The following is a 13,801-nucleotide window of genomic DNA, read 5'->3' on the forward strand; positions in this document are numbered from 1 at the left end:
ATACATAATGTTGTTCAAAAAGAAAAACGGTCTCCACCCTCATGAGCTTAGAGTCCAGTGCAGGTGACATATTTAAAAGCCACCCTCAGAAATATGTAACCGCCACCAGAAGGAAAGACTGAGGAACAAAGGTGCGCGGAGCATGGGGCAAGGCCCCAAACTGGAGTAGGGTGGGGCAGGATTTTCCTGGTGGGAGGAGCTGAGGGCTGGAAGGTGAACAGCAGTCAAAGAAGTGTGTTTATGTGTGAACGCGAGTGTAAAAGGAAGTCCAGAGGGGACTTGTGGAACACAGAGCAACGGGGAGGTCAGCGTATCTGGGACATAGTGTGTGAGAAGTGGCTGGAAGTGAGCCGGTCCATGCAGGGACACCCAGAGCCATTGTCAGGAGTGTGGGGTTTGATTAAAAACAGCAGTGGAGACTGCTGAAAAATTCCTAGTTGAAGAGGGGGATGGATGGAGAAGGGTACAGGGTATGATTGACATGTAGGGTGATGGTTTTGACCAGGTTGGAGGTAAGGATGGCCGCAGAGGACTTAGCATGAGACAAGTGGGATGTGCAGAGAGGAGAGCACTTTGGAAGGCATGCTTCAGACCGGTGCAGTGGGGCACAGTAACCATTAATGTGGGATGGTGTTCATGGGCCTCGAGGAAGCTGCATCAAGACTGGTAAAACCATCATGACAAGCCTCACGACCGCAGGGTTGTAGAGATGCAGTAATCCTAACAGGGCTAGAGGATGGGGATGAAACAGGCCCCGTGTTTGCTCAGAGAAGGGCCTGGTCCCAGCGCTGTAGGCACCTAGTACTTGCTATGGTCAAGCTGAACAGCACAAGGGTGGCAAGTGTAACAGTGAGCGTGAGTGTGCAGCCTGGTCTCCGAGCTTCCTTCTGACTGTTCGAAACCACCCCATAACTCCGAGGAGAGGGGGGCCCTACCTTGTGTTTTTTTCTATCTTGAAAAGAAATAGCTATTCTCTGGTCCTGTGCCCTGCTGTGGAGGGTTAGTAAATGCAACCGGTTTTCCCCCTGTGAAAACTGGCAGAGACAGGGTGAGCTGCGTCGTCCTTTCCCAACCTGGGAACAGGGCAGCAGCAGGAACATGGGTCAAGGGGAGATGAGCCCGCTGGGAACAGGGTATCAGGAAAGGCGCCCCCTTCTTCCCAAGGAGCTTAGATCCAGGGACAGTACCACCTGCTTTCACTGGTCAGAGCTTCACCAGAGTGTGTGTGTGTGTGTGTGTGTGTGTCTGTCTGTCTGTCTGTCTGTCTGCCCCATCTGCCGTTAACTTTTTGGAAGTTGAATCCACCCAGGGAAGGTCAGTTGACCTACTTCATGCTGTGATTTGGATATGGTTTCTATCAAAACACATGGCAAAGCCCAGTTTCCCCATGTGACAATTCTAAAGGCTAACAGTTGCCGAGACTACCTCATAATGAAGAGATTGATGTGCTTCCCAAAGAGTGGGTTAGCTACGGTGAAAGCCGGTTACGATGCGCCTAGCACCTCCACTCAGTCTCTCTCTCACATCCTGCTTCCACACGCGTTCACTCCAGCGTTCTGCTTTTTGCCATGAAGTTCTCACTGGAAGCCTAGCACACGCTAGTACCATGTTCTTAGCCTTCCAAGCTGTAAGTCCAACAGCCTTTTAAACATTGTCTCCTTTAAAATATATTTATTTTTATTTTTTTTTATAAGGGTGCACGCAGAGGGTAGTGATTGGCTTTGAGGAAACTGCTTCTTCCTTTCCACCATGTGTGTTTGGGGGGTTAAACTCAGGTTGCCAGGCTTGGCAGCAAGTGCCTGTACTTGCTATCCCTGCCTTGCTTCATTGTCACTACAGCCTTAGATATTCTGTTAGAGCAACAGACTAAGGCAGTTCCGCAGTGGATAACTGACATTGGGGCTGGGGAATTCTTAATCCTCACCCCTCCTCCTGTCCCTATAAAGAGATGATGAGGATACCCTCCATGGTCATGGGTACCTTCACCTGCTCCTTCAGGGTTGGCCCGGTTGAAATTTTCCAAGTGTTAGCAGCCAATGTGGCTTCTGAGGAGGGACCCCAGGATCCCAGGAGGTACCAGGCCCCAAAGCCCTGGGAGCCTGTTGTCCGGGTCTGAGTCTATGAAGCCTTCTACAGAGGAAGCCTGATCTTTTCCAAGTGACACACACTTGGGCATATTTCCACATAGGCGTGGCCTGCAAGAGTCTAGTTCAGACGGTGGCTGGACAGCAGGGCTTGGGGTTTGTGATGCGAAGGCTCTCAAGTGGTCACGGAGACCTTGTCTTGGAACCGAAAGTTTTAAATAGGGGCGAATTTTGATGAAAATTCTTCCATCTTTCAGAGCCCAATTTCTTTGGGCTCACAGATGTTTATTTCCTAACATGCTGCAAGTCTGACCTGGTTCATATATACATACATGCGTATACAAACACATACATACATACTACATACTACATACACATATACATACTATACACACACACACATATACATAGGACACTGGGAGAACTACATGTGATGCTCCCAGGCAGCTGCTCAGCCTCCCTCTGTCATCCCGTCCCTGCTCAGTCCCTGTCATTCCTCAGCTTACAGATCAAGAATCATAGCTCACTTTGAGCACCTCCTGGCACCCTGAGCATAGCAACCTCTGTGTAACTCATGCTCTCTGAACGTCTCTCTCAGGATTTATGGTCAGAGAGTGTTTTAGGTAAGTGATTCCTTATGTTAATGATTGAAAAACTACACTAGAAATTTAAACTTGTCACATGATCCTCAACCTTGGCACTGCTGGCATTTGAGATCAGATAATTCTGTGTGCTAGGCCTTATCCTGGGCACTGTGGGTGTTCAGCAGCGTCCCTGGCCACTCCCTACAGGATGTCAGTAGCTCCCTTGGTTAGAACAGTCAACAGATGCCCCCGGACATTCCTGTTCCTGAAGGGAGGAAGGGCTGCTGTTCATGGAAAGCCACTGAAATCAAATATATAAAACAGGTTTGGTGGGGTTGGGAGGTGGCTCGGTGGCACTAGAGTGCTGGTCATGCAGATATCAAGATCTGAGTTCAGATCCCTAACGCCGTATACAAAGCTGGCCATAGTGGTGTGGGTCTGTGTGCTGAGGGTGGGGGAAAGGGGCAGACCTCTGGTTAACCAGTAGAGTTCTGGGTTCAGTAGGAGACTCTGTCTCAAAGAATAAAATGAAGAGCGAGAGAAGACACCTGAAGTCGGTCTCCTGCCTCCACAGGCATGTACGCACGCACACGTGCACACACACACACACACACACACAGTAGTGAAGTTTGGGATTCCACAGACAGGCTCCTTTGCTGAAGCACTGGTCTCTTTCCAGACCAACAAGATTCTAGAAATATAAAAGGTCTATCATGAGCATGTAGGTCACGGAACTAATCCAGTAGCTGTTCTCAAAGCCAGAGATTAATTTTAACAATATGCTTCCTTAACCCACCCAAAGCATTGTCATTTCAGCAGGCGATCAAATAATTATTAATGGAGTCATTAAAAGCCTGTGTGTATTTTTCTCTTAGGACCAGCATATGCTGAGTGCTTATTAGCCTCATGTGACTACTGGCTGTGTCTTTGGACAGAAGAAGGAAGTGGCTTGCTGAGAGGGGTCCAGCCCCACTCATCCTTAGACCTGCCTTCACCTCTCAGCAGAGCCAGGCAAGTCTGTCCGCCCTCATTTACTCCCACTTACCCTACATCCCAGCAACCTACAGGGGAGTCTGGATGGCACTGAACACCCTGGAAAAGTCACCAAGTGCCTCCAATCTGCTAAAGAAATGGGGCACCCCTGAGGAGGTACAAGGACCCCCAGTGCCCCGACCCTCCCAGCACAGCAGCCTCCAAGGAGCACTCCCATGCCTCCACCCCCCATCTCCAAAGGCCCATCTTTATCCTCTCTGCTAAGAAGGCAGGTTGTCCCCAAGCACTAGCAAGCGTTGGTCATCTGAAAAGCTGTTCCATCTTTTTGTTTGATGGTTTTGGTTTTTGGAGGGGACGGACGAGGTTTCTCTGTAGCTTTGGAGCCTATTCTAGAACTCGGTGGACCAGGCTGGCCTTGAACTCACAGAGATCGGCTGGTCTCTGCCTCTCAGTGCTGGGATTAAAGGCGTGTGCCACCAACGCCTTGCTTGCTCTTTAAAGACAGGTATTTTCATCAGAAGTAACCTCACTCCTGAAGTTGCTGCCTGGGGGAAATGCCAGTCTCTTTTCCTGTCTAGTGGCTGGATCAGGAGGGGATGTATCGCTGGGATACCAGCTGATGGAGTCCTGAACTACAGATTGTAATCTCTTGCTTTATTTGATTTTAGTAACCGCCCTACCCCTACCCCCATCCCCGCCCCCACCGCCTTCCCAACAGTGCGGTTCAGCTGGCTGCTCTTACTCTGGCATAAGGTAGGCAGGCGTGAGACACACTCTACCTCTGCCTCTCAGTTGGCTGTGGGTGGAGGTGGGGCTGCTTCCAGCAGGCTGGCCTCGGACTTGAATTGCAGAAGCCTGGGTTTGGCTAACCCTGGTAGGGTCATTTCAACTTTTACTGTGAGTGAAAAGTAAAGTTTTCCTCCAGTTGCCACCTGTTTACCTATAACGACAGGGTGGCTGTAAAACATAAAATGTAGGGTGGAGGCGCTCACCACCTACACACTTTAGATAGCTACTGCCCTGTACGATCTCGGGTCTGACCCACCCCCCCCCGCACCCGCCCCGAATCTCACTAGAACTACAGACACATAGGCTTACGCAGACACTCACTGCCTAGGTGCCACAGACTCAGGGTGCCTTCCCCCACCTGTACCCGGGCAGGACAGCTCCTTGAGTGTCCTCGCGTTTGCCAGGGGAAACACGCTGTGTGTCTAGAAATCCGAAATCCACAGGAATTTGTACTCACCCCTCCTGGCCTGTCTGATCTTTGGGCTCAGCATGCTGCAGCCGCCTGGCCAGACTTGCTGGGCTGATCATGCTGCCATCCGTTTCCCTTTTCTCTTCTTTTTGGCCAATGGCCCTTCATGCCTAGCTTCTTCGAGACCCGGGGGCCACTGGCGACACCCCTCCGGCTCGCGCTCCTGGCTCCGGTTTGCCTTGGACTACATAAATCCTGATGCATTATTTATCCATTCCAGAATTAATTTCCATCCAAGCGGACCATTAAAGTCACAATGATGTTTGGTAATCAATCACTGACCAGGGCGGGGCCCGCCCGGCTATCGTGTTCTCCCGGCTACCCATTCCTGAAGGAGGAGGCGGAGTTTTGGGCCTCAGGGGCGGGCAGGTGGGTGGGGCCATCTGAAGTCCAGTGTAGACTGCAGCTGGCTACAGGTCCCCAGCCTCTAGAGATCTGTGCGCCAGCCGGCCTGCCGCTAAGAGGGCGGAGGACACACGTAGCACCATGGTTGGCTGGGCTAGCACGCCCTACTTCAGACTAGGGAGTGGTGAGACCCTTCCAGGCCCGCCCAAGGGGCCAGGCATCTCAGCTCACTGCCTTTCTTGGAAGGAGCCGGCATTCTGCCATTGCTCACATCCTCAGCAACTCCACTATCAGAGGGAGTCCTGCTGAGGCTATGGACCACCTCAGCAGTAAGGGGAGAGAAACCAGTGCCTGAACAGGGTCACAAAACTTCCCGAGTTGAGTAACAGATGTCTGCTAAGACTAGCATAATTCTAACGGGTACATACTGGGCCCTTTATTGGGCCCCACCTCAACACTCTAAAAATTGGGGAGGGGCAGAGTCTTGCATTGTAGCCCAGGCTGGTTTTGAACTTTTGATCCTTCAGCACCCTCTTGAGTGCTGAATTACACACAGGTCTTTTTATACCCTGGCAATAAACTTACGCTATTCTTTGACGACTTTTTCTCAAACTACTCCAGTTCTGACCACTGCATGGTAAGAGCTCCCACCTTGAGAGTGTCCCATGAACTTGTAAGGTTGTGCCCCCCACACACACTTTAATATTTCTATGTACCTCATGTTGGCTGAGTCTCAAATGTCCCACTGACAATCAACTTCAGCAGCTGCAAGAGAAGCAGGGAGACCCCCGAAGCAATCCAGAAAAGGAGGGACAGTCCAACCTCAGTGTGTGGGGGGACTAAGAGTGAGAGGGAAGTCTGAAGGATGTAGTAAACCCCACATCCAGTCAACAGGAGGAAGAATACACACAGGGCAGACTCACTCAGCTTCAAGCCAGTTCTTCTGATCTTAGGTTACTCCTCAGATAGAGGAGTAGCGATCCTGACATGACATCCAAAGCCTTCCCCCGGCCTTCCTTCCTTCCCCTCTGTCCCATGCCTGTCGCTCGGTGGTCCTCCGTGCAGGTTATATGAGGTCCCTGTATGTCCCCTTTCATATGCGGCCCCGCTCCCATGGCCTGTGCCTCTGTACAGACAGTACCCCACCTCTGGAAACCTTCCCTAAATTGCTTTAGCTTCAGAGGTCTTGTCTTGCCATGTTTTTAACACCCTCCCCCCCCCCCCCCCCACCCAACCCCCCCCCCACCGTCGTGAAACTGCCCTGATTCTACCAGTTGGGGGAGACATTAAGCACTTTTCCCAAGCCCTCACCCACTTTCCTAATCGTGTCCTCTCAGCTGTGAACCCCAAAGGGCTTCATGAAATGCTCTGTGAAGTACGGTGTCTACAGAGGATGGGGAGATGGCCCGGTGGGTAGAATGTCTCTGTGGAATCGCAAGATTAAGAATCCAGATCCTTTGAGCCCACCTAAATCCTGGGTGGACATGGCTGCTTGGTGCTTAGCTAGACTAGCCCAGTTGGCAGGCTCTAGGATCAAGTGAGAGACCCTGCCTCAATGTACTAGGTGGAGATGAACGATGCCCCATGTTAACCTCTGCCCTCTATACCCAGGTCCATACATTTGTACCCACATATATGGGAACACACATACATGCACTAAACACACACACATGCACATACACGTGCATGTGTGCACACCCACCAACACTCTGTACGGACAGATCAGAAACACCATTGCATGGTCCCTCTCCTTTAAGGCCAAGCACAATGCAGACCAGGCTAGGACAGAGCCCACCCAGGAAGGATGACAGCATGTGGAGCTGGACAACTCACATGTTGACACCAGGGTCACGGGGCAAGTCCCGTGGCCGGTGACAGCATCTTGAGCAATCCGGAAACCATCTGTGAGTAATGCAGCCTGGCCAGTGTTCCCCTGAGCCAAGGGCCAGTGAAAGCCAGAGCCTGGGTCTTGCACTACTCACGATTGTTTGGCTTAAGAAACCACCTCCGGGAGCTTTTCCTGTGCAGCTGTTTCCCGAGGACTTGAAGTCATCGCTCTCATCTGCCTGCTTTTCTGGCCATTAGAGAAGGAGAAACAAACCACAGGCTCTGGGTTCAGACTCAGAAGCAAGCCTGGAGGGGGCTGGAGCTAATCTGGCTGGGACCACGGGGTCAGTGGGTGGAGGGCAAACTGACTCTTCCGCTTTCTTGTCCTGACCCCGGATTCTGTTCCTAGTCCTTCTGATGCAGGATTCGTGGCAGCACCTCAAAGGGGCTGTAGTACTCCCCCCCCCCCCATGCAGCAGTGGACGTTGGAAGCCTCCAGATCCTTCCAGAGCTTTCGGGTGACAGTGGGGCAAGAGAAGGGCTATGGGGTTTGTTGAAAGTGAAGACTTCAAATAGCTTGTATTTGAAGAAACAGTGCTATTCCTCCAGGTATAAGTTGAACATCAAGAACAGGAAATGGGATTACCGGTCAGTATGGCAGCAGAACTGGGAGTACCCACCCCTTCTGCCTGCTTCACAGTGCAGCTCTTACCCCCACCCCTACCCCAGCACTGCAATTCCAGTGGCTCTGCTCTACCTCTGCTACTCTCCTGCCTCACATCCTTAACCATTTTCTAAGGGCTGCTCAGGAGCAGGCATTGAAAGGCCTGAGGGGACTGAGAAGGACAGAAGTCTCCAGAATCACTTGTTAAAATGCACATCTGTTGATAAAAATACCTGCCCATCAACAGTCAGCCCAGAGCCAGGGTGCTCTCACTATTGTGGCTCTCTCCCTTGGCTGAACCCTGGAGACTTTGCAGAAGAGTACCTGCACACCACACTGCTGCTCTTCTTAACCAGTGCACATACACAGTCATCCTGGGGCTTGTGGAATTGCGACCTACATGCAGCCAGGGCAAGGACCCACTGCCTTAGAAGACAACTCTACATGCCTGGGGCTAGGGCTCCCGAGGTGACCTTTGCCTGCTGCCATCCCGAGAGAGATGCCTTCTTATGGATAGGTGTCTGTGTCAAACCTTCATCCAGCTAGAAAGAGCTCTAATGAGAAACAAACCCATTGCATGTAGAGCCACTGGTGCTATTGCATAATCTGGGCACAAAAATATTCAAAAGGGAGTGGGAAGGTTGGGTTTGGGCTGGACCAGCAAGCATTGAAAGTGGCAGCTGGGATGGGAAACTTTAATTTTCACAAAGATGCCACATAGACAGTGGATCCCTGCGTCCCTGTTCCACACACTTTTGGAGTTTAGATAAAATGGAGTTTAGATAAAAGCATATCCTTGCAGAGGTCAGTGTGCAAACAGTGCTGACCTGGCTCTCCAGAGCCTGCTCCCAGTCAGCACTGCTGTTCCCTGCTGCAAGGAGGCCACTGCCCTCTCCTTAGCCTGCCACTCAAGGTCATCATTTCTGCCTTTCCCGCTGCCTATCCAGTGGGGTTCCCAGCCAGCCAGCTGGTGTTCATCCGTAAGGAAGCTAATGGTTACATTTTCAGTAAATTTGCTAGTTTATGATGGGCACCGTCAGAAATTGAACAATATAAACCTGTAATTAAGTAAACAGTGTTTAAAAACTTATTACTTCCTAACCCATTTGAGTCATCCATATGGAAAATACAATATGTTCCTGCTGCCATGCGGACCCCCCCCCCTAGTTCAGCGCGATCATGCTGGGAGAATTCACAGCGTGGAAATCAGGCAACCCTGTAATTCAGAGCATAGGAACCCCCTTCTCTCTTTTCATCTCCCTCTGACCCATGCCAGAGACCCCAGGAACCCTCTACAAGGTAGGGGAATGTGCTCCTCCTGCCCATTTACCAGCCCATCTCCATGCCCTTCTCTGCCATCTTTCCTGTGTGCTCTAGTCGGTATATGGAGCTCCTGGTCTGAGCAGAGAATGCCAGGTCTCTATCGGAATCAGCCCCACCTTCCTCGTGGGCGTGCTGTATTGTCAGCCACAATACAGTTCAGTGTGGTTGAGTTCTGGCCAGAGTATATGAGTAGAAGGGATGCGGTCATTCCCAGGCCTGGGATACAGCACTCTGCCTCCTGACAGCCTGCTGTCTGCTCAATTAGGACAGGGACACTTTGGAAGTCCTATGTAAAGGTGGTAAGAGCCACGCAGACTAAGTCCTGAATGGCTGTGTGGAGCGGAGCCCTCCCTGCCAGCCTGGAAGCACTCTATGTGCATACGAAAAGCAGAACGAATATCCATGGCGAGATTTGTTACATGGCTGGTCCTCTTGGTCACCACAGCTGACTGTCCATGGGATCTAGTTTCACCTATCCTTTGCCCGTGAGATTTTTGTGACATCCAGTGTCAGCTCCCTGTTCATCTCCACAGTTGGAATGAGTTGCCCCTGAGGCTCTGGGGATCTTCTTCTACAAGGAGAGAGGGAGAGAGAGAGAGGGAGGGAGCAGGGGAGGGGAGAGACTGGTTGAGAGTATGAGCTCCTGTTGACTCCCATAATTTAAAATACTAATTTCACATAAATCATCAGGTTGGACTGAAGTACTCTTTTTAGATTTTAAAATTGCAAAATTGTGTGGGAGTCATCACAGGTGAACTTTTGGGCCACTTTGGTGGTCTTGTTTTGTTGGTGCTATGGGCATGTCCTCCATCTGTGTCACCACTGGGAGGATGGAGGCTTCAGGACTCTCTGCTCCTGAGGGCAGGCCTTCCTCCCTGCCTCCTCCCTCTGACCCTTATTCTGTCCTCACTGGCCTTTTAGTTGGTGCTGCCTCTATGTTGCCTCCCATGGTACTCACTGTCATAGCCGGGTCCTTGGAAAGGGTTCAGGGTCTTAGATCCCCACTTTTCTGGGAGTGATCTATTTAGTGTCTTGGTACCCAAGTCAGGATAAAGATGCAATATCTGAAATCACACATTGAAAAACCGCCCAGACACACCAGACCAGGGCACAGCCAAGCCCAAAGCATGGAGGTTTGCTTACAAAGCCCCTAATTATGATGGTCAGTCAGCACTCACTGTCAGTTTGGAAATTCCTAGGAGGCAGACCACTGGGCAAGCCTATGGTTATGTTTCAAGAGAGGAAAAACTGAGAGAGGAAGACAGCCTCCAATTGTGGGCAACACTATCCCATAGGCTGGGATCCCAGACTAAATAAAAAGGGAAAAATAGGAGGCCAACTGTGTGTTATTATAGTGATATTTTATTTATGCTTTAACAAATAAAGCTTGCCTAAAGATCAGAAGGGCAAAGCTAAGCCACTAGAGATCAGGTAGTGGTGGCACACACCTTTAGTCCCAGGATTTGGGAGACAGAGGCAGATGGACCTCTGTGAGTTCAAGGCCACACACTATCAATGCAGAATCAAATCCAGGTGGTGGTGGCCTATACCTTTAATCCTAGTACTAGGGAGTCACATGACTTTAACCCAGCCCTAGAGGGAATATAAAATGGGTGGAGAGAGGGGCTTAGTCTACTTAGTCTGCAGCTGCCCAGCCTTGGTAGAGGTACGACTTCCTCTAGTAACTTAGATGCTTTGCTTTCCTGGTTTTTGGGTCGAACCCCAGTATCTGTCTCAGGGCTTTTATTATTCATGATACATGTGGTGCTCAACATTTGAGGTATGTATTCATGAAAAAGCTGTTTGCCTGAGGCTTTTTAGCCACCAATTCAGGCCAGGACTGCACTTGGAATCCAGTCCCAACTGGCTACGCTTTCTCTCTCTCTCTCTCTCTCTCTCTCTCTCTCTCTCTCTCTCCCTCTCCACCTTGGGTTGTGGGCTCTCCCTGAACCCCCTTCTCAGGTGGCTGTCAAAACCGGTAGCTGCCTTGAAATCCAGCCAGGCTTTTCCTGTTCTCTGCAGCAGCAATCAGCCTCATGTCTTCATCAGCATCGTTGGGAGATTTCGTAAGACAATTGGGAATTCTTAAAGGGAGGAATTAGTTAAAAGAGAGAGCTTTCCCCCCTCATTAAAAAAGATGGGAAAAACCATTATAATGGAGGGATGTTGGTCTCTGTATGACGACATGTTAGACAGTTTGAAAATGGAATGAGTGAATGAGAAAATATCTAATTGAGATTGGATGTATGTAATGTCAATTGTAAACATTATCAGCATTACGATTTTTGTCTTATTACTAAAAAGGCTGATTAATCTGAATGCTAAGATACAGGCCTTGGAATAATCTAATAAAATAGATCACAGAGAGATTCAAATCCAGACAGAAGAACTTAATGGAGAGCCAATTTCAGTATTTCATTATAAGAATAGAGAGGAACAGCCTAAGGTTTTCAGACAACCAACCTTAATATATCGAGTAACCTTACAGCAATTGCCAAGTGGCAAAGGCTCTGTTATAGCTAACTGGACTCCTGGGCCATTGTTAGATTTTAGGAGATTCAAGGAAGCAGTAGTCTCATATGGCATGTGAAACATTTTCACCTTTTGTGAAATAAATGTTAAACTCGTGGTCAATTTGTAATAGAATTATCCCTAATGACTGGGAAGATTTAGTTAATGATGTTTGAGAGACAGGTCCACAATTACAATGGAGTACCTGGTTCAGAGAAGAGGTTAAAATTATTGAACAATGGAGTTAGACATAGGAAAAGCTCCCAAGATCAAATTCTTGGAGGAGACTATGCTACTATAGAAAGGCAGGCTGTATATGAAGACCACACCCTGGATTTATGCTGTGCAGTTGCTTTAAATGCTTGGGATAGAATTGGAGAAATAGGAAAGAAAATTGTATCACTTACTAAAGTCATGCAGGGCCCAAAGAAAGCCTTTATGGATTTACTACAAAGATTGATTTCAGCAGTAAATAGAATGATACCAAATTCAGAAGCTAGACAAATAATAGTTAAAACTCTGGCTTTTGAGAATGTCAATTCTCTATTCAAAAGGATAATTTAGGCCATTAAAGGCAAGGTCAGCACCTTTGGAGGAATGTATCTGAGACACAAATAATATTGAATCTCATGAACATGATGATAAATGGATAGGAGAGGTGATTTCCAGAGGTTTGAGGAAAAATCCTAATATTAAACATTATAATTGTGGCAAAAAGGTCACTTTAAAAGGGGTTGTAGGCAGGGCATTTCTAGAAACAATGCTTTTTTTCTAAGAATAATCCATTAAGAATGTCCCTCTCTTCTGGGTTATTTGGAAGATGCAGCAAAGGCAGGCATTGAACTAATGAATGTAGGTCAATGAGGAATATTGATGGTAATCCTTTGCCAATCTAATGTCTGTTGTAAGAAACCATACTGCTCTGGATAATAGCACAGCTATAGAAGAGATAACAAAGAACTCAGGAGAAACCATAAAGCAAGGATTTTGGCAAACTTCTATAAATGAACAAAGACCAAAATTAAAAATACGAATAAATGGCATTGTTATTGAAAGTCTGGTAGACACAGGTGAAGATGAACAATAATTTCATCAGAATCTTGGCTTCCAAATTTGCCACTTCAGGATGTAAATGTTCAGTTTTTAGGGATCCGAACTTTATCTCAGGTAAAGCAGAATGAGAGATGGGTCAAAAGTATAGGACCAGAAGGTCAGAGACTAACATTAAAACCATATGTAGCTAATTAACATAGCAATGAGTTTGTGGGGATGTGATTTGTTACAGCAATGAAATACTCAGAATAACCCCCCCCCCAAATCTTAGAAATAAACCATAAGTTAACATCTGTTTCTGGGAATAATATTAGAAGGTTTTATAAAGAACAATCAGCAGCCATTCAGTTTGCACAAGAACAGGGCACAGAGCTGCTGATATTTCAAAGGCACCAACAGTCCAACCTTTAAAATGGCTGACAGACAAATTTGTATGGGTTATGGCCTTTAATAACAGAGAAACTGCAGGTTTTAGAACAGCTGGTACAGGAGAGAATAGATGCTCAGCATATTGAAGAATCAGCCAGCCCTTGGCATTCTCCTGTATTTGTTGTTAAAAGGAAATCTGGAAAATGGAGAATGGTAAGAGATCTAAAAACTATTAATAAGGTGATTCAGCCAATTGGCTCTCTACAGTCTGGCATTCCTTTGCCTTCTCCATTGCCTAAAAGATGGCCTCTTTTAGTTATTGATTTAAAAGATTGTTTCTTCACTATTCCTTTACAAGAAAAGAACAGGAAATCTGTCTTCACGGTGCCTACTTGTAATAGTTCTCAGCCTGCTAAAACATGTCAATGGAATAGCCCTACCCTGTGCCAATATTTTGTAGGTCAGCCATTAGAAATGATACATAAGTAATTTTCTGAATCTATACATTACATAGATGACATTTTGATATCTAATTCAAAAGTTGATACTTTAGAAAGAATTTTGGAGAAGTAAAGAAAATTTTGCCTTGTTGGGGATTACAACTTGCTCATGAAAAAATACAAAGAGGAGATTCTGTTAATTATTTAGGTTATAAAATAGGGTTATAGAAAATTAGACCCCAAAAGGTGGAAATTAGGGGAGATCGATTGCATACTCTTAATGACTTCCACAGATTGCTAGGAGACATTTCCCAGCCCATTATTGGGATAAAACCTGATGACCTGATTAA

General features: G+C 47.9%; 1 protein-coding gene across 4 annotated transcripts in view; it reads right to left on the reverse strand.

Annotated features, from left to right (window-relative positions):
* Arhgap22 (Rho GTPase activating protein 22) overlaps positions 1-13,801 on the reverse strand; it is a 155,032-nt gene that overhangs the window by 118,655 nt on the left and 22,576 nt on the right. Inside the window, exon 1 of one of the 4 annotated variants that reach the window (XM_050140737.1) lies at positions 4,908-5,199. The exons of the other annotated variants lie outside the window; for them this stretch is intronic. Coding sequence (XP_049996694.1) covers positions 4,908-4,941 — 34 coding nt within the window. The 5' untranslated portion in view covers positions 4,942-5,199. Of the gene's footprint in view, positions 1-4,907; positions 5,200-13,801 lie in introns of those variants that run through there. 4 annotated transcript variants of the gene reach the window in all.

This window comes from Alexandromys fortis, unplaced genomic scaffold (genome assembly GCF_014885135.2).
Source record: "Alexandromys fortis isolate MF-2015 unplaced genomic scaffold, M_Fortis_MF-2015_v1.1 scaffold_46, whole genome shotgun sequence".
Lineage (NCBI taxonomy): Eukaryota > Metazoa > Chordata > Mammalia > Rodentia > Cricetidae > Alexandromys > Alexandromys fortis.